Source organism: Boleophthalmus pectinirostris, unplaced genomic scaffold (assembly GCF_026225935.1).
Source record: "Boleophthalmus pectinirostris isolate CB_2022bp ecotype Guang Dong unplaced genomic scaffold, ASM2622593v1 HiC_scaffold_19, whole genome shotgun sequence".
Taxonomy (NCBI): Eukaryota; Metazoa; Chordata; class Actinopteri; order Gobiiformes; family Gobiidae; genus Boleophthalmus; species Boleophthalmus pectinirostris.
The window spans coordinates 26,056,797-26,076,585 of record NW_026571140.1 but is presented as its reverse complement, the minus strand read 5'-3'; the positions used below and the strand labels follow the sequence as shown (position 1 = coordinate 26,076,585).

Here is a 19,789-nt window from a genome sequence, read left to right as displayed (position 1 = left end):
AGCGTTTAAAATAGTTATTTCTTCATGTAGTCTACACTGAAATGGAGCAAAGGATCATGGTCTATGTAGTTCCGTCTGGTTTTTTTAGCTATTGCTGCACCATAGCTCTTAATTTAAGTGAAGAGTAATTTGATAAATGTTTGACGGTCCATGATATTATTGTGAGACCTTTGATGATATGATATCACGATGTTTTGGTTATTGTCACATCCCTAACCTGTCATACACATTTGTGAGTCCACATACCACAATACACTGTCCAAGCTGCACATTTTTCAGGTGTTAACTGGGTCAGTGCTGTGCGACTTAGTGACCCGTTCAATGGAGAGTCCGTCGCCATCCCATTGACACTGTTGCATCAACTGTAAAAGAAATCCAAGCAACTACAAGGCAAGAAAGTGGAGCCAGTCGGGGCAGTGAAGATGTAGGCCGTTTGTGTGCAAAGAGCTGCTCGCACATCAGTAATGCCTCCTGACAGGCTTCTCTGTTGTTCAACCACAAAGTTCAGATGACGGAAAAAGCCAGAGAGAATAGACAAATAAAAGAGGACTGTTATGGAAATCTTTACATCACTAGGCTGTTCAGAAAATGGTATGTTTAATGTTATACAAGGTCAAGATCTCACAGTCTGGCTCCTAGTTTCTTACTGTTTTCCTTAATCTTAGCCATTATCCTGTACAATAGTGTCCTGGCCTTGTGCTACTTATACGAGTCTTAACTGGTTTTGTTGATCTCGTGTTTGTAACCTGTGCATTGTCTCAGAACAGGGACAGAAATTAGACTGATGTAGACATAGTCAAGTTTTATATCTGTGCACAGTTATAATAAATTATAATAAATAATAATTTGCGATATCTATTTACAAAGTAGCATTCTGCTCAGAGTTCACATAATAAACAACTGAAGGAGCATTAATATTAGAGAGAAGACTTGGAGAATGAACTGGAACTCTTTGTTTTGTTGTTTTTAGAGGTACAACAGATACAGGTACAACAGCAAGAGTTTTCTTTGAGGACATTCTATTATCTAAATAATTGCAGTCTATGCAATTTGATAACTGCGTCAAACTCAAATTGCGATTTCTATTCTATTGTGATTATGTAAACTGAAAATGTCACCCAGAGAATAAATGAAGGCATTATTACCGTCTGCCCTACATATCATCTTTGCTAATGACGGCTGCTAGTATTAGCTTGAGTAACCACATCACCACTGGAGTGCGTGTATTTCACCCCAAAGAACTGAGACTGCTAATTCAACACAATGTAGTCCGTAACACTGGCTGAACTAGCATTGTAATCAGCCAGTGTGGCTTGATTTAGCACCTGCTTTAATTACCTGAATATGTCTGAGGCATAGCAAATGGAGAAAGAAAAGGTTGGAGGACTTTTCACAAAGACGAGACGCAAGCTAAATTAGCAGTGAAACTAACAAATGAAGGCAATTAGCCAGCTAGCCCCCAGTCTGTCGGCACGGTCTAATTGAGAAACCAGGCCAAAGACTATTCACAGTGGCTCAACAGTTGCTTTAAACTTTCTCTTAATCCATTCTGCTGACAATGGGCCAAATTTAGTAATGCTGATGCAACTAATTACAAAGAATGCATTGCACAAAAGACATATGTGGTATACATTTGCAAAACACCGAAATAACTTAAGCCTAACCCTAAAATAATAAATGTGTAAAAAATTCAAAGTAAAAATATGTTGCTTTCGGGACAGATACAAGTAAATAACACCAAAACATGTACTTCCAATATTTCTCACTTAGTCAAGGCTAAATCTTAGGTGACACTCTGGCGTTTTCATTAATTTGTGAAAGAACAAAAATGCTAAAAAGTTTTCAGTATTGACAATTAAAACTAACCCTGTTTAAAAAAAAAATAGACTGAGTTCATAAAACTTTTTTTGTACTACTGATTTTGATGTTAGACCATTGGTAACAGACATACATAAAATAGGTAAAGTGTATGAATAAGGCAGTGTAAGTATGTTTTTATAAAAACTTGCGGTCCGTAGAGGGTGTAGTGTGCTCTTTGTTCAGAGAAAGGAAGAGAGAGAGCAAATGAAGACAATTCAGCCTCGCTGTTTAAAAGGGTGAGTAGCAGCTTTGTAAATGAAAGACTTGAATGAATGGGGAAGGCCCTCAGAGAGTCACAATCCTTCTCCACTTCTCTCTTTTATCCTATTGTCCCTATTTGTTTCTATTTGGATCTGCCTCAAAGCTCTCACTGTTGGTAAATGAATATGTTTGGCATTTTAATGCAGCAGGGACAAAATTGCACATAAAAAATCTACAAAAGTAAAAGTACAGAAATATTTCAAACTGATTTTGAGAACTACCAACAAGTCAAACTGAAGTGATTTTGGTCAGCAGAAGTAATAGAATAGAATAGAATATTTTTTATATGAATTGTGCTATTAGATTATTACATATTTTGCTCAAAGTCAGGATTTGAACTCAACACTTTAGGCAGGATGTCTCCATCAATATGCAAAAAAATACCCCTCAGTCATTGCAGTGGGTGTCAGCTCATAAGGCAAAGTACTTTCCAGTCCAGTTAAAACTGTAGTGGAGAAAATATGGATACATGGTCAAATGTAAAAAGGTAAAAAACTATACTGTATTTAACTTGAGCAATATACTGATGGCAACAAAAATAAGTATTACTTTTGTACTATAATTTTCCACCAGTTTTAATGTCAGCCAAGCCCCATGCTGTAACCAAGGCAACAGAAACAAACTGAAACAAAAGTTGTGACCAACACAAGACCAAGACCAAGTCCTTCAAAAACTGTTCTTCATTTATCTAGTGTTCTACTAAATCCTGGTCTGCTTAAATGTTATGACTGAAGTTATTAATTAGTATTTCACAATGGTGTTACACATCTCTTAGATTTCTAATTATTCAGTTTTTGAGGCTGGTACAGCCAAACACCAGCCTCTTGGTGTCATTTTTGTGCCGATTTAACATTCTTTGTGACCCAGATCCCCTTCTTTGTTACCCAGGAACTATAAATGTAGTTCAACTTACAGTAGCAGATAAACTAGCTTGTTATCTGTTTAGGTGGAATCTTGATACTTTAACTTTGAAATATTAGTTTGAATGAAAGATGTGCACAATCCCAAACTCTTAACAGCGTACAGGACTCAACTAGTTAGACTAAAATTATTATTATTTATTATACTTTGTGTAAGCAACTCAAAACATAATTGGGAGCTGTGCAGACCTTTTTTATTTAGTTTCAAACTTTAAAATATTCATATTAGGACCTTTAGAGGGAGCATGTCCAAACTATGGGTGCCAAATATGGCTCTCAGTCCAATTCTCCTTGTCTCTCTGGCTTACTGGTGAACTGTCCTAAATGACCATAATCGTTACTTTATGCCGTATGTTTAATAAATCTTCCTTCCTAAACCCAATATCAAACATTTTAGTGTGCCCCATTTATATTAGAAGCCAGAATAAAGGTCCGTAGCTCATCCTAAACTGTGCTAAAAGAGCCAGTCTACGGGCCTTGAACATCTGTGCTTAAATATACAGCCCTAGATGAAAAATGTTTGGACACCTCAGCTTTAGAGCAACCAGTTTCTTTCTTGAACTGTCACCATGAAATCAAATCATAATTCTTATACATAAACCTTGCAAACAAACAAACCCTGGCACTCACCCTGGCAGTATCCATCAGTCTCCTCGTGGCCGATGCTGCAGACACAGCGCCCCAGTGGCACCAGCCAGTCTCCGTCAGCTCCACAGTAGAGTTTGGGAGTGTCACGCTCCTCTGCATTCTCCACACACGCCCCCCTCACCTCCACCAGAGACGACGAGTCCATATGCGGCACCGTGTCCGGAAACGCTGCCAGGTTTCTCATGGTGGAGGGGCAGCGTTTATAGAACACCTGGAACATAAGGATAAGTACTGAACAGTTATTAAATGATTATGACAAAAGTTTAGTAAATGTATGATATATTGTGATTTTAATTATTAGTGTTATTTTTTTACAGTCAGGATTTCATTCAGACATGTTTAACACAAAAAACAGAACAGGGAGTACAGGGCGTGCTCCATTGTGTTTTTAAACTCCCTATACCTTCACTAGAATCATTTGGATATTTTAAGACATGAAATTGCCACTACTTAACTAAAGGTAAAAAGTAAGTGTTGCAATTGAAAACTACTGCTTCATCACAAGCTGGAACAGAGCATTTTAAGCTTTGGAGATGTAGACTGACTAATAATAAAGGATTAGTCAAACATGCGTGAATGAAACACAACAACACAAATCTGGATATGTTTTTGAGGAGGTCACAACATTCTAACATGGATTAAAGTTTACAAGAATCAATTTTGCATAATATAGAACCTTTTAAAAACATCCATACACATTTGAGAGAAGACTGAAATATGAAGAGGTAAACTAATACAAGAATCAGACCATGCATTTATGTTTGCAGAGGTCTAAATTACAGGGTCAGTGCCTTTAGAAATCATATAATACAGGATATTTTGACATTTACAGGAAGCATTATGTTCAAACAATTTTCCCTTTTTTTTTTCCAATTTGCTAACTGTAACCATAGAGTCATCCTTCATAAAATCACAGAATACAATGTCTTACCTTGACAGACACCAGTGCTATACACGCTCCTACATCTTGAAAGGCCAGGTAGAATCCTTTTCTTGTGATGGGCCCGACCTCGCGGACTTCAGTGTTGAGGCGGAGAACTCTGTCTCCAAGATCAGTCTGTGTGAAGCTCTCATCAGCTGCTATAGTGTCTACCTGTTAAACCACATTCAGTATTTTGTATGGTATCATGATCACAGAAGGGCCAAAAGCTGTTCTGTTTTAATGTATTATTCAACAAATCAAAATGAATATTCTACACACATCTGTGCAATCAGTTGTGAAATGTATGTTTGAAAATGTAAAAAACAATCCCCATGGCCATGTATAATAAATGTTTATAACTTATTTGTTTACTTTGTGTTTATTGGAGCCAGTAGAACACCATTGGAAAATCAAACAGAAAGTTTTATAGAAAAATACCACCTGTGAAAGTTAATTATGTTTGCCTGGGATCCAGATCGCACACTTCTCCAATACTTAACGAAGATGTCAGCTTAGACGGTTACACCTCCATAAATTCAGATGGGCATGATTGACAGGTGGATTAGCCAATTAGGAATATGCATGGTCCATTAATAAAATATGTCTGCTTTTGAGATGAAAATAAAATAAAAACAATATCATAGGAGACTCAAAAATATTGAGGATTTCTTGTGAATCAATGAACTCCAATCTGAGGGGAGAGAAATTTATTTTGTTCAATATTATGGGTGACCGGTGAGCTCCTTTTTTCTCATACGTCACTGAAATAAGCAATTCTGATTGTACCATCATGTTTGGAGCCTGTTTGAGCCTGAATCAAGGCATGATGAAAGGAACAGTGACAAGATTGACATACTTCTATAAAAAATACAGAGCTATGATTCTGGACATGACAGGCAAGCATAACTTTTTTGGTGGAGGGTCAGTCATCTGCTTGTCTTCGTGAAGATGGTATTGCTTTGCCTAAAATGTTATACAGTATGGTATTAAACTTTCCTATCTCCATGGAGGCAAACAGGTGACACTAACATGACATGTTACAGGTCATATCTGTGGAGAGGTAATCATGACTTTAGTAAGAAAGCCATAAGTAGTCACAAGAAAGTATTTTTTTGGTCAACACTTGTGATTATATAAATGCTATAGATAGAATAGATACATTTATTTAATGCCATACTGTGGAACATTTCATGTAAAATCCACGGAGACAAGAAGGTGGCTGAACCCCCTCCAGAAAAGCTACATTCTGCACCTTTGAATACCATGAAAAACATCAACCATCCTGGAAACCAACATGAAATATAGGTCATGTTAGCATCAGAAGATTCTTTGTTGCATTCATATTTCCAGGATTGGACAAATAACCTCAACAGACCCAGAAACCTTCACTCCTGTGCATGAGGGTTGCCCGTAGGAGTCAGAGCAGGTATTAATTTCAAATGAGTGAGTATGTCTGACCTTGGCATAGTCTGTGGGCCTGAAGCGTGTGGTGGAGGGCAGAGGCTCCTCAGACTGCAGGTAGAACAGGTTGAAGGTCTCTTTACATGTGCCAGACACCCAGGGAATAGAGTTACAGTCTCTGAGAGTGAAGCGCAGCTCCACATACACCTAAAGGAGTACAAACACAGGCTTAGATGTGCAAATAAACATTGATTATTGGAAGAAATGTCGATATTATTGATCTGTAGAGGAGCTGACCCTTTGTGCTGCCTGTCGTCTGATCCATCCCGACCGGAGCCAGTTGTTCTGATTGGGTTCCATTACATGACACACCTGGAAGGTGTGGATTGGTCGATTCTGTTCATCCATTTCTGTGATAGCATCCCACTGGAACATACATATTCCAGTGTCAGTATGTTCAAAATTAGCAATACAAAAGTGAATGAAAAAATTATGTTTAGGATTGCACTGGTTTAGAAAATTTACTAGGGGATTATTATTCATATATACCGTCCATTGCAAACTACCACTCAGTCCTTGGGCAAGACTTTCTTCTCATTTCTCTCAGTCTACCCCTTATGTAACAAAAAATTAAACATAAGTAGTAAGATTAGTTCAAAATAATATTATTCAAGTAGAAGTGCAAAGTAATGGTCCAAGAAATTACTCAAGTAAGTATAAAAAAAGTATTTGGGGAAACTACTATTTAGGTAGTAACTGACTGGGCATAACATCTTATTTATAATTTGTAGTAAATGTAATTAAACAAACAAACAAATGGCATTTTCAAAGTATGGACTGAAAAATTACTCACAGAGGGATGAGCAAAGCTTTTCACATAAAAGTACTGTGACACTGTAAAATATATTACTGAAGTAGCTGAAAACTACTTTGATTAAATGTACTTGAGTAAATGAGTACTACCCATGTCTGATTATAATGTTAGTGTTTTGTCAAATGATTATGTTATGATGATTATGTCCATTGAAATGATAAAATGTAACCATCATTTCATTAATTGACCTTATCCAATAGAAATGTGGAGCTTTACTTTCAGACTGTTTTCACACCATTGCATCATTCGACTCTCTCCCATTTGTCAGCTCAACTTTAACGCAGCGATGATCACAGCATCAAAAGCCCTAACATTTATTGACACAGGCTCTTCCTTACAGCCTGTGTAGCATTAAATGGTGGATTTAGGCATTTGTAGATTCACTGGGCAAATAATTGGATAATTCACAGCAGTCTGCAGTCTGAATGAGCATTCATTCCTTAACTTGAAATAATGGTAAATGCACTATTGAGGAAACCAACCAGTGAAGCATTTTGTATTTATTTGCATTTCAGCTAACCTGGAGGTCCCACTGAGATTTTTTAAAGAAACCTGGCTAAGGCCGCAGCCAATGCAATTAATTCAATATAAAATGACAAAATATCACACCATTCTTTAAATACAAAAAACTATTACACACTAGTAATCATTATGGCTCAAAAAAATGTGATCATCAACAAGAAGCTAAAACATGGACAAGTATTGTGCTTCCTATAAACAAATCCTTAACAAAGTGAGAAATAAGGTTTTTGGGCACATTTTGAATTGTACATTACACAATATAAGCAGTATTTGTGCAGCCAAAGCCCAGTAGGAAAAGCTTTTAGACGGCTCCTGTGTTATGCTCTGATTAGGTCAGTTGTATTGAGCACTCGGCAGATGTCTGTATTCACAGTTGAAAGCCGTACAGAGGTGACTCGTCTATGGGACCGATCCACTGTTCTGAGCACGGCGCTCCATTTGTAGCTTACTCATCAAATACATTTATCACACAAGAGCAGGAGTGAGAGTCCAAACTTTATTAATGCATTAGCCCAGGTCCAGGCCAAACAAATAGACAATGACCTCACTTTGACCTGTTGCATAATATGCTCTCTGGTGTAATGTTTTTAGCAGGAAAAGGATTTAATAAAGGCTGATATATCTGGATTAGATCTGGGATTTAGGTATGATTTGAGAAAAATATCTAATTGCAATAGCCTTCCCTAGACAAGCTTAGATTTGAAATTTATAATAACAATGTTCTGTTCAAAGTTCACTTTTTAAACGCCTGCAGAATTGACAAAAAGACATATGAACTGACAAACAAATGCAAGAATCACATTTCAGAGCATGTTTGTACAGATCAAAACTACAGTGTTAGCTGTTTTTATGCAGAATAAGACATGATATGTGGTTATTTGTGGAGGAAATATTGGTGCTTAAAATTGAAGCGATTTGCTTCTTCAAATTTTGATTTGATTTGTTTGTAATTAATTTTGCAGCCCTAATCTGGATTAGTATCTAAAACGTCTGCATACTAACTAGATATACAGTATAGATTCAAATACAGTTGTTTTAAAAGCAGTAAAGGCAGGAAAAATCTTACAAATTAATTAAATTGTTTATGTTCTACAGCACAGGTGTCAAACATAAGGCCCGGGGGCCAGATCCGGCCCTCCAAGACCTTTAATCTGGCCCTCGGCTGATTTTCTACTAAAATATTTTAATTATATTTTCTATTAAAATATTGTTAATTTTCTGTGGTGTTTATCACAGCAGTGTCTCCAGCGTCTCTGTACGTGGCCCCTCCCACCAGAGCAGCACAAATGAAGATTTGTCTCTTTCCAAACGCTCTTAAAGGACGATCGTTTTGACTGTTGACCATGACACCCTCATCAGCAAAATGTCTAACATGAGAAAAGTGGAGCCGAGTGCAGAATTGTCCAAGAAAAATTGATTTATTCCTATTTACATACAAGTTCATGTTAAAACATTGTGTTGAAATTACATTTTTCTTAAAGTTTCAGGTTGTTCATAATATTATAATATTTTGTAAAAAAAAAAAAAAAAAGAGTTCATCAGTTAAAAAAGATTTCTGTAATAGATTTGTGTTTATCTGCACAAATATTTGAACTTATTGTTATTTTGGGGGTTTATATGACATGAGTTTTCTGATCCGGCCCCTTGGGGATCAAAGTCGGTTGGATACGGTCCCCGGACCAAAATGAGTTTGACACCCTTGTTATACAGTTTGTATTGAGTTGGAGAGACCAGACATTTCACAATAATCAAGGTCATATAATGATTTCTCAGAAACTGCGATTATTTAGTTTAAGATCTTTCATGAACGCTTACTGAAAGACAAGTTCATATGTGTTTGTTGCTGTTGTTGAAGAACTTCCCCATGGAGTCAAGGAGTTTGTGTTATGTTTTATATTGTGCAGGGCTAGCCTCAGTTTTATTAAAAGCTAAACCCTCTTGTGCTACGCTGCAGTATTTGGGATGAATGCTTGAGTGTGTCATACTGTCTAACAAACTTGAGTATTGAATCGAACAGACAGCTGAGTGAGTGGAAGTGAAACCTGATGCAGACATATCTAAATTATTAAACAACACTTTAACCTTGAGTGGAGTGTTTGAAAGCAATTAATCTTATATTAATTAAGCTATCTAAATTAGCTCCTTGTGACACCTCAGGGCTAAATGATTAATCAATCATAATAGCTCTCTCAAATGTACTGCCACCCGATAATGTTGACTTGTCTCTGTGATGTTAAGTGGACTCTGAGGTACTGAGTAATCATGCATATATTACTGTTGCTATTATTACACAAACCCCATAGTGACTGGCACAAGTACAAGGCTCTGTTTGATGCCTTTTAAGTTCTCTTAATATATGATTATGTATCTGTGACATGACAAGAACTGAAACTTCACCATGACATTGCATATAAGTCATATGCTGCAGCAGTGTTTTGATCTTCTAATTCAGAATGCTTGCACCGTGTAAAACTTAAAGACGCACTGTGCAACTTTTCTGGAGAGGGTCTGCAACCTGTTTGTCTCCATGGAGATCTTAATGCTTTGGTTTAAATTGTCCACAGTATGATATTAACTAATCTCTCTTGTATTTATTCAGCTACAGGTGTTTTTATTTATTTATAAAATATCTTAAAAACATCATTTTATTTCTGTAAATGCGGTCGCCTCCACAAATCTAACCTGTTTCCATGGAAATTCTTAAGTTTATGGCCAGACTGTGGAACATTCTAGACACATCTACATGGAGACATGCAGGTGATGGACCCTCCAGTAGACAAGTTACACAGTTCATCTTTAACTAAGAGTCAGATTTCCCTATAGATTCAGTTGTACTTTGCCCTAAAATATCTAAAAGGTAAATGCACAAATGTAGATCCTGACCATTTCTGTTAGTGACTAGACCCAATAAGTCACTGTGTTACAACAGAAAGCCGCATTTTAAGAATATTAATTTTAGCAGCCCCCTGTCTGTATTAAATAATATTATATATAGTACGCTGTGATGCCATCTGAAACCCACCAATAAATTTTATGATTCAGTTCCCAGTTTTGGCCTCACGATATCTGATTTCATTGTAGTGCTGCTTTTTGGATATGTAAGAGATGTAACTCACCAACACGTACATATTTTTGTCCAATCCAAATGTAAACACTTGGGAAAAAATCTCAAGAGATAATTTTTCTCTTATATGTACAATCTTGTGGAAATTTAATTTCACGATATTTTGTACCATCCTATAACTATTGGGTAAATTTATAATTTGGGTTTTTTCCCACATATTGAGTGATTTTATTGATTTAAAAATGTACTAAAAACTACAGTCATAATTTTATAAACATTAACAAGACAAACTTTTAATAAGTCGCATTTTGCACAAAATAAATATTCAAATGTATTCCTCCAAACTCTGAAACCAGAAAACCACAAATTAGCAGATGCTATCAGGTTAAGATTTGAAACCATAGCAACTAAATTTGACATAAGGCCCCTATATCATGCTATTTTCTGATCTCTTTTATAATGTTGTTTCCTCATTAAAATCATACCTGGAGTTGTGTCTGGTTTCATTCACACATGTTTAACACACACAACCTGCATGTTTAGGCTTTTCTCTCAAACAGAACACATTCTATTCCACATTGTGATATCAGTTGGTTATACAGGAAGTGCTCCACTGTCTTTTTAAATTCCAAACACCTTCAGTAGAATCATTTGGATGATTTCAACACTGGAATTGCCAATCTCTATTGAGCTAAAGGTAAGAGGTAGCTAGGTAGTGAGTTAACTTATTATCGCTTCATGACATCCCAAGGTGGAATAGGGCATTTTCAGCTTTGGAGGTGTAGACAGACAAATAATGCGTAACATGTGTGAATGAAACAAAACACAACTCTGGTGATGTTTTCAAGGAGGTAACAGCATTATACCATAGCTAAAAGTTTCTAAGTCAATTTTGCATAATATAGAACCCTTAAATATCCTTACTTATATATTACAGCCACTCCAAGTCAGTGGAGTCTTGCAGGTGTGAATCCCCCAAAGCGTAATAATTCGTGTTCACTTTTGCTCTTGTATTCTTTGTCTATTCTGTCATGTCAGTGGCCTCCTTTCTACGCTCGGAAACAAATACACTTTAAAAAATGCAAGCGCTCTGGTTTGCATAAGATCAGCATTAAGTAATTTGAGCTCCATTATGCATACAAACAGGGGAAAATGGTGATTTGTCACTGGGTGCGCCTCAGAGTGCTAAAATGCACCCTTGGGAGGTGGCATGGTTCAGCGTAGAGAAAACAAAAGTACAATTTGAGGGATGAGCTGAGGCCCACGCACTCCAGGCAATCACATATGAAAATCCTAATCGAGTGACCTATTAGGCCCAAACGAAGCAGAGCAGAGGCAGGCAGGGGCTAAAGTGCAGCTAATCAATGTGTCAAGAACAGATACCGCTGACTTCTACAATGTTACAGTAAAAGATGTTGGAGATATGTTGTTAAGGGGATAAATTTGGTTTGTATGTGTGTTTCCTTGCTGGGAAAAATTGGCATAATGTAGTTATGTCTAAAAAAAAAGCTGTCAAAAATGAATATCTAGATACTAAAAAAATGTGTTGAAATGTTTTTATCATTGCTGTATTGAAATTGTTTATTGGGCCTTTTTCATAGCGTGAGAGTCAGCTTGAAATTTTAGTACAAATACTATTACATTTGAAAAACCTAAAGGAGTTGTACCTATTTTTTACTGTCTTCACTAATGCCTACAAAACATAACTCATTTCGATACTGTGGCAGCAAAAAATCACTGCTAAACTTCATGGGGGAAAAGGTACAGCTGCTTTAATATATTATTGCTGACTAAAATTCCTGCTTTATTAAGACAAAGCTCTTGATATAGGCCTAAACCATTAGGTCAGAGTTTCACATATGGAATGAATTGATTTAAATAATAGGTTTTGTCATTATTGCTACCTATTCAAGATTATCAAGACTATGCATTTGAAAATGTTCATAATACCTAGTTTTCTACCTACACACAATGTACGGGTTCACTTCAGACTATCAATTATCATTAAGAGCTTTCATTACAATGTCCTTTTGCCTTTAATATGTGCTTAAATTGATACCTACATTACATATGCGTACTTAATGCGTAATATTTCGTTGAGTTTTACCTCATTTACCTGCTCAGTATCTGCAGGTCATTTAAACCTTATGCATGGAAAAAGATTCTGTGTGCCCTTACTGGACCTCTTGGGCTCATATATTTTAATCATCTCGTGCCATTTAAAAGCTGGATGAAGTTTATTAAAATATTTCAAACTTTTTAGGTCATTTCTACAGTTGCTTCTGACGGAGTGTGTAGATTTGTGTGACTTATGTGGGAGTAAAAGTTTCTCAAAACCAAAAAGTTACTGACCACAGACCTTGGACAAATGACCCAATATTGTGAAAAGAAGTTTTTCTTATTCATGTCCTAGAGCAAAATTTAGATTAGTGATGTCCATTAACCTTTCCATTAACTATGCATTCTTTACCCCCTGGATACTCTGGAAAAGGCTACACAGAATGTAAAATATAATCACTCATCAGTTATAAAGAAAAAGGCCAGAGAAAAATGCCCCCAATTAAAACAAACTCATTCATTTTGTAATTGCAATGTTAAATCGATGAAGAAATCTAGTCTAATATGGCAAATGCTTTTAGGAGCAGGAAAAGTGCATAAAAGGAATAAAGAGATATGATTTTAAACTTCATTATTTCAAACTATGTCATTATTCTGATGGCAGTTCTATTTTAATGTGGTTAAATTGTGAATTCATTTATGGTTTCTTATCAAGTCTTAATAAATTATAAAGCAAAAAAAAAAGTACACACACACACACATATATATATATATATATATATATATATATATATATATATATATATATATATATATATATATATATATATAATATATATATATACAAAACCCTTGTTTAATAACTCAAATGTATTGGATTCAGTTCTGCAATCCAACAGTCCTTGACAGTAACCATAAATCTGAATCTGTGTTAAATTGAGATTACCATCATGGTTCTCAAACTTTTTTTTATATTAAGTATCATGTAACAAAATATTTAGCTTTCCAAGTATCACCAGAGGTCTTTACCCGGACTACGCAAGGTCTTAACTAGAGCTAAACCTGATCTTTGACTTAAATATAAACAAAAAACATAACAAACTAATATTACAGTGGCAGGGGTGCAAAATCATGGATACAAATCATCTTGCTGGGGCTGCACTACATGTTGTTTACTGAAAAATGCACATTGCAGATTTTATGAGGGGCCCCTTCCTGTATTGGGTCCTGGGTAACTCTTTACACCCCCAGTCCAATGCACCTGTACAGTGGAGCTGTCAAAAACTCAAACCATAGACTGTATATATAAATGGACATAGCTACATGTTACCCGCCACTTTCCAAATAGGAAGTTCACAGGCGGGCTCTTCCAGCTCCTTCTGACCCTGGCTCCCATTCACTTACATTGGAATATCATCACCTCTCTCTGTAACTGTGAGCCTCATCATTTTGGTCTTAAAATGTTCTTAATGGTCTTAAAATGTTTTGCTATTTTGTTTGTCAAAAAAATCCTATACATAATATAGAGTCCGGCTCCAAATTCACTCCTATAACCTCTAGTATCTCGAGCTTCATTTGAGCGGCGCTGAACACTACGGGTGACGTCACACTCACTTTTTCCACTTTTTATACAGTCTATGACTCAAACCCATGGAGACTGATTGACTTTAAAACTAGTAACAAAACTAGATTATTTGCACCACATAGTGCTGTACCAAAAAAATTACACTCAAACTTCAACTCTATTTTGTCTCTGAATTTCCAATAAAGTTGTGGTTGAATATCGCAAAGCCACTGTCACTACCAAGCCCCGGGGTTTCGAAATGGCCGCCCATTCAAGTCAATGTGCCGAGCTCAATGGCACATGACTCCAGATTGGCCTTTAGTCCGGCTAGGTACTTCTGATAGCTGTGGGCCAACTGAGCATGCGCAGTACTGCTCTTTTCTCCCGCGAGGAAACGGCAATGCACGTGAGCCCACGCATGGCGCTCAGGCTCGTGTATCATGTGACTGCTTTGACCAATCAGAGCGAGAGGAGCTAGCGATTATAACATGTTTTTTAACTGAATTTAACTGAAGGATTTTGAGCTGAGAAAAACTTTATGATTTTAAAATAGGTAAAAATCGCCACAAAATCCAACATAAAGCTGTAGGTGCCCTGTCAGCCGAACACGAGCAGTTTGTGATTACATTGAGCTCTATGAGAAAAATCCTTTCTCAGCCCATGGGATTTTTTCTGCTGAAGTTCCAGTGAGTGTCACTACGTCAAGTTGAGGCAGGTACAAGCAGCAATGCCCTATCCAGTTATTTTAATAAATCCATGGTTGATACTTTGCAGCTGATGTCGTCAACCTTCCCTGAAGCTAACTGAAAGTACTACCCTGTTAGAAGCTCTGTTACTCAAGTTAGACTTTAATCTGATCTCTATTTTAACACAATCTGACCATAAAGAGCCAATTTAGATGCAGATGAGCTGATTTGCGCTGTTAGTCAAGTCTCTCTCACATAAAATTACAGTCACAAGCTAGCTAGCATTAGCCACTAGTTTTTCAGTCACTTGTTGAAAATCAAATGGACACTCCTATTGATCACAGTCTCCTGATAACGTGTTGTGTGTCGTATTTTCATCTAAAAGCTTTTTTTCTGATTGTTTGATTTTGTCACCAATCAGAAAACTATTTATATCAACGTCATTTATCCACTCACCCCATTCACTGGATAGGTCTTCCAGTCCAGCTCTCCTAAGACTGTTGTGGTATCCAGAAGAACCACTGCGAGAAGCACAGAAGAGGGAAAGGGAAGGCGTGTAAAATAGAAGAAAAAAGTTAGTGAAAAGAACATAGTAAGCCGAAGACGGGACAAGACAAGCTGAGAGGAGAGAGTGAACCACAGAGGTCAGCCAGTGAACTTAAAGAGAACAGAATGGATGTGACAAAAAGGGAATAAGGCAGACAGTAGTTATCAGGCTGTCAATGAGAAGCTGGTGGAGCTGTAAAGTCCTTATCAGATTCAACCACCTATGAAATAACAGCTTTTAGGAGCGTCCCGGACAACAGCAGACACGCCCCCCGTCTGAGAGGTGCAGGAGGGATGGAGCTCTCCTTCACAGAGGTCAGGGCTCCAAATACAACATAATACAAGAAACACATGGATGACAGGGAGGAGAGCGTGGAGGAATGAGGACAGAGATATCCTTTCAATTGGGGGGAGAAACTAAATAATTAGTTTTGATTTTCAACTATTGTACTTGAGAAACTACTAAAAACTAAGAATGATCAGCAATGCCCAATCCAACAGACAGCTATGGCAAAAATAATATTAGCAAAAAATAAATAAATAAATATATGTGATAAGTGTAATTTGGTTTTTCAATTTGCCAAGTCATAAAGGTTAATAAACAGTTAATTATACACATTCCTATTAATGTTAATATTGGTATCTGTGACATCGGAGAGGGTTCACCAAAACAATTTCTGTGGTCCAATATCAAAATTTTACTTGATATTTGGCATCAATACTTCATCTAATTTTTGAGCCCACTTGTGTAATTCCTTAGAAGATTTGGCTTTTTTAAACAGTTCAGCTGAAATAGAAAATATATTACACCAAAGTTATTGTTTACACAATCTCCAACCATTTTTATAGATAAATAAATTTTGTTTTTATTTCTAGTTTATTTGAGAACTTTACTACAACATAACACCTATTTGTCTACCTTGCTACAGATTTTACAGGTATAGTCCACGTGGCAAAACATTTACTGGTTTCATATCAGTAACTGAACATGTTAATCTTGGACCAACCATTTTATACTTTTTCTACAAAAGTAACTGTCTATCTTAAAATAACAACAGGATTATATAATTATATACAATATACACAGAAAAATACTGACAGATTTTTAGGTGTTGATCGTGGCTGTGAACAAAGCAAAAAACATTAATGTGACTTAATGTTGGTTAATAGCACTTGTGAATTTAGCAGAGGTAGTGATGATTGAGGTTAAGTGTTTAAAAAAGAACATTTTAGCTTTTTAACTATTTAACATAATTTTGTGTCAGTTCATATTGATATGACTGTGACTGTGATGTGGGAGGATTTCAGAGCAGACTGGTGAACACCGACATTGACGACCTCATAACTTTCAGAACTATATTCAACTTCAGTCTTTTATCGTAGCCATATTACACACAGACAGATGCAGGGACACAGGGGACCAGACTCCATGTTTGTTCCTTGTTCCTTTTTTTTACACAAACAAAGAAGTTACAAGTGCTACCCTCTCCAGCCTCTGTCTATACTCTAGTCACGCCTCACACATGAAGAGACCTATTATCCTGCACTTTGCCGAGGCCTCAGAGCCAATTTGATATGATGAATGTGCAATTTCCTTTGTCTTCACTCTGCCAGTTAATTACAGTCTCTATCAATAAGTGTGTCCCTCTCCTGTGGATGACATTAGAAACCTAGAAGTTGCATCTCCTGTCACTCCATTACGCCTCGGACTTAAACAAATCTGAGCTAATTTAATGGATTATGCTTGTTTTGAAAGTTACAATGATAACTGGGTGAGACTGTGCACCTCTTTGATATTTACAGACCTAATAGAGCCTTAATCCTCCGGTGTTAATTAAAGGTGCATTGTGTAACTTTTCTGGGGGAGGGTTTGCATTGGAGATGTTACTGCTTTGTTGAAATGTTTCATAGTATGGTAGTAAACCTTTCTATCATAATGGAGACCAAACCAGGCCAAGTTACTGGTCAGATCAGTGGAGAGGCAACCCCGCTCACAGTCAGAATGCTTGTTTTTCTAAGTTTTTTTGAGCAATAAATCTATTTGTAACTCATAAGGTAGACTTATTTAATGTCATTTTCTTGAAAGTTTGATTCGATATCCATATAAACAAGAAAGCGAAAGACCCCCATTGGAAAAGTTACATAGTGCTGCTGTTATTTTAAGGCATTTTGGACTTGCTTCTTCACAGAAACAAGAAAAAACATAAAAAGTAGGTCTATATATTAAAAACAAAAATCATGAACTAGTGAATGACCAGCAAAGTGGAAGATCTTGACATCGCTTCCTGCAGCCCTCCTCTCACCCAGCATCAAATACTCTGGTGCTTACTCAGTGAAGTGCACATTAAACATTTATCTAGAACTATTTCTGGACAGCAGGAGAATAATATATGGATGACCATGTTGAAATGTAAATACACAGTCTCGCTTCACATGTGTGCACACTGCCCACAAGATCATGTCTATTCACCATCTGCTCACAGTGATAAATAAATCGCAACGCCAGTCCCCAGAAGGGCTTTTAAAGGGTTCACTAAAAAGCAGTGGGATTCTTGGTAGAAAAAGCAATAAATACAGCGAATTTGTCAAGAGAATCAAATATTAAATATCACACACGTACAAATTCACGCACTCACATTTCAGACTTTCTCCTCTCTCCCCCTGCCCTCCCATAGTTTTTCTCTTTCACACACATAATTTTGGGTTAGTTTGAGTGGTAATTGCCTTGTAGTTAGGCCCGTCACTATAATTTCTATACTGACTTATCGTTCAGTAAATTATACATGGAACTTTTTTTTTTTTTCTAATGGGGAACCTTTTTGTTACTTTTACAACAATGATATTTCTGCTGTGGAAGAGTTCATAGGAGTGAACTTCTATGACTCACTAAAGAAACAAACTTACTACCAAAGCATTTCATTTTGCTATTTATGTATTGCAGCTCATGATTTTTAAACAATACTTTACTTTTAGAATATACTTTTGAAGGTATTGTGTCGGTAAATGTGCTGCAATATATCACACTACTAAATTTGTTAATGAGACAGGCGTACGTGCAGTAAGCCGTCTACACAAAGATCTGCCAAGAGACAAGACTGTCCACTGACTGCAATTTCCAGGTTTTGGAGACACCGTTTTCAAACTTGCTGCACCTAAGCCCTGGAGGTTTCTCTCTGTAAATGTTTGACACTCAAACGTAATCTTCAAAGATTCGTTTTTTGAGTACATTTCTTTTTTCTTCTTAGAGATTATTGTAAAGGCAGAACTTGGTGACAAAATCAGACATGTTAGTTAGTAATACTATATGTCAAAATATTTGTAATAGGGATAAGTTAGAAAAGTTACATTATGAACAACTGACTTTCTTCTTTCACATTTTAAAATCCAGCTTTAAGACAGAACTTTTCGATGAGGCCCGGATCAGCTAATCCTGATCCCATCTGTTCATGCTATTGTATGTTTCTTGAAGTCATTATCATGTTTATAAAGTAAGTGTTATACTTATATATATATATATAACAAATGCAAAACATCTCCACAGTGTCATTGTTCAATCTATAGGTTTACTTTTTATATTTTTTTATCATCTCATTTTTGTGTTATTGTTCTTTGAGCTGCAAGTTGATGTATAATTGGTTTATTTTGAGCCTTCATCTCATGTATATGTCAAGTGAAAAAACAAGTTATAGACTCTAATCGTTCTGTGCTGTATTAAGCCGGAGACAGCTGACAAAACGTCTATAGATAATACCATGATCAACAGCAAATAGTTGCTAAGGTAGTTATGGTAGCATCAGTAAGTGTTATTCTGAAACACTGAAATGACTAAAAAACACACAACAGACAAATAAAACAGATAAAACAGACAATAATGACTTTCTATGTCTTTGGGAAATCAATACAAATACAAACTGCTCTGAAAGAGAGTATATCTTTGAACTAAGTACAAAAAAGTAAAGTTTCCATTATATCTCTTACCCTATATTGGAGTTAATTATTATTTATCCTGATTTTATGGTTTAAATACATGCAGGCATAGACAGTGCACTGAATAAGAGTCTGTTTTGTCTATCGCTGAAGAAAGCACTTCTTACAAGCCTCAAGGTGCCCTAAATATAGTTATTGACTATTTTCCACAGGGGGTGCACAGTTATCTGCCTGTCCTAAATTACGGGTTAGCTTCTCAAGCTGGTCTACACACGATCTCTGTGTGGAGCCTCCATTCCCTGCTGTTGCTGTCCATTACTAGGTATGATATGCTTTTAAACAATAGGAACAAATGTGAATTAAAACACAAATGTCACAAATTGACAAATCGTTGATTCAAATGGGACTATATTAGGGGTGTCTAGATTATTATTGGAGTAAGCAATATCATGATTTTGTAGGTCAGAATATAATAGGACAAAAGTAATAATTTAAAAACAAGTCATTTCAATTCCAACTACACTTTAAACCTAAAA

At 36.4% G+C, this 19,789-nt stretch overlaps 1 protein-coding gene across 1 annotated transcript in view; it reads right to left on the bottom strand.

Moving 5' to 3' along the window:
* The window catches only part of LOC110173089 (ephrin type-A receptor 6-like), a 63,268-nt gene that overhangs the window by 39,663 nt on the left and 3,816 nt on the right, over positions 1-19,789 (bottom strand). Inside the window, exons 2-6 of the mRNA XM_020939063.2 lie at positions 15,237-15,301; positions 6,310-6,438; positions 6,070-6,219; positions 4,621-4,782; positions 3,672-3,900 (exon numbers count right to left, since the gene is read on the bottom strand). Of these exons, the coding sequence (XP_020794722.1) occupies positions 3,672-3,900; positions 4,621-4,782; positions 6,070-6,219; positions 6,310-6,438; positions 15,237-15,301 (735 nt within the window). The remainder of the gene's footprint in view (positions 1-3,671; positions 3,901-4,620; positions 4,783-6,069; positions 6,220-6,309; positions 6,439-15,236; positions 15,302-19,789) is intronic.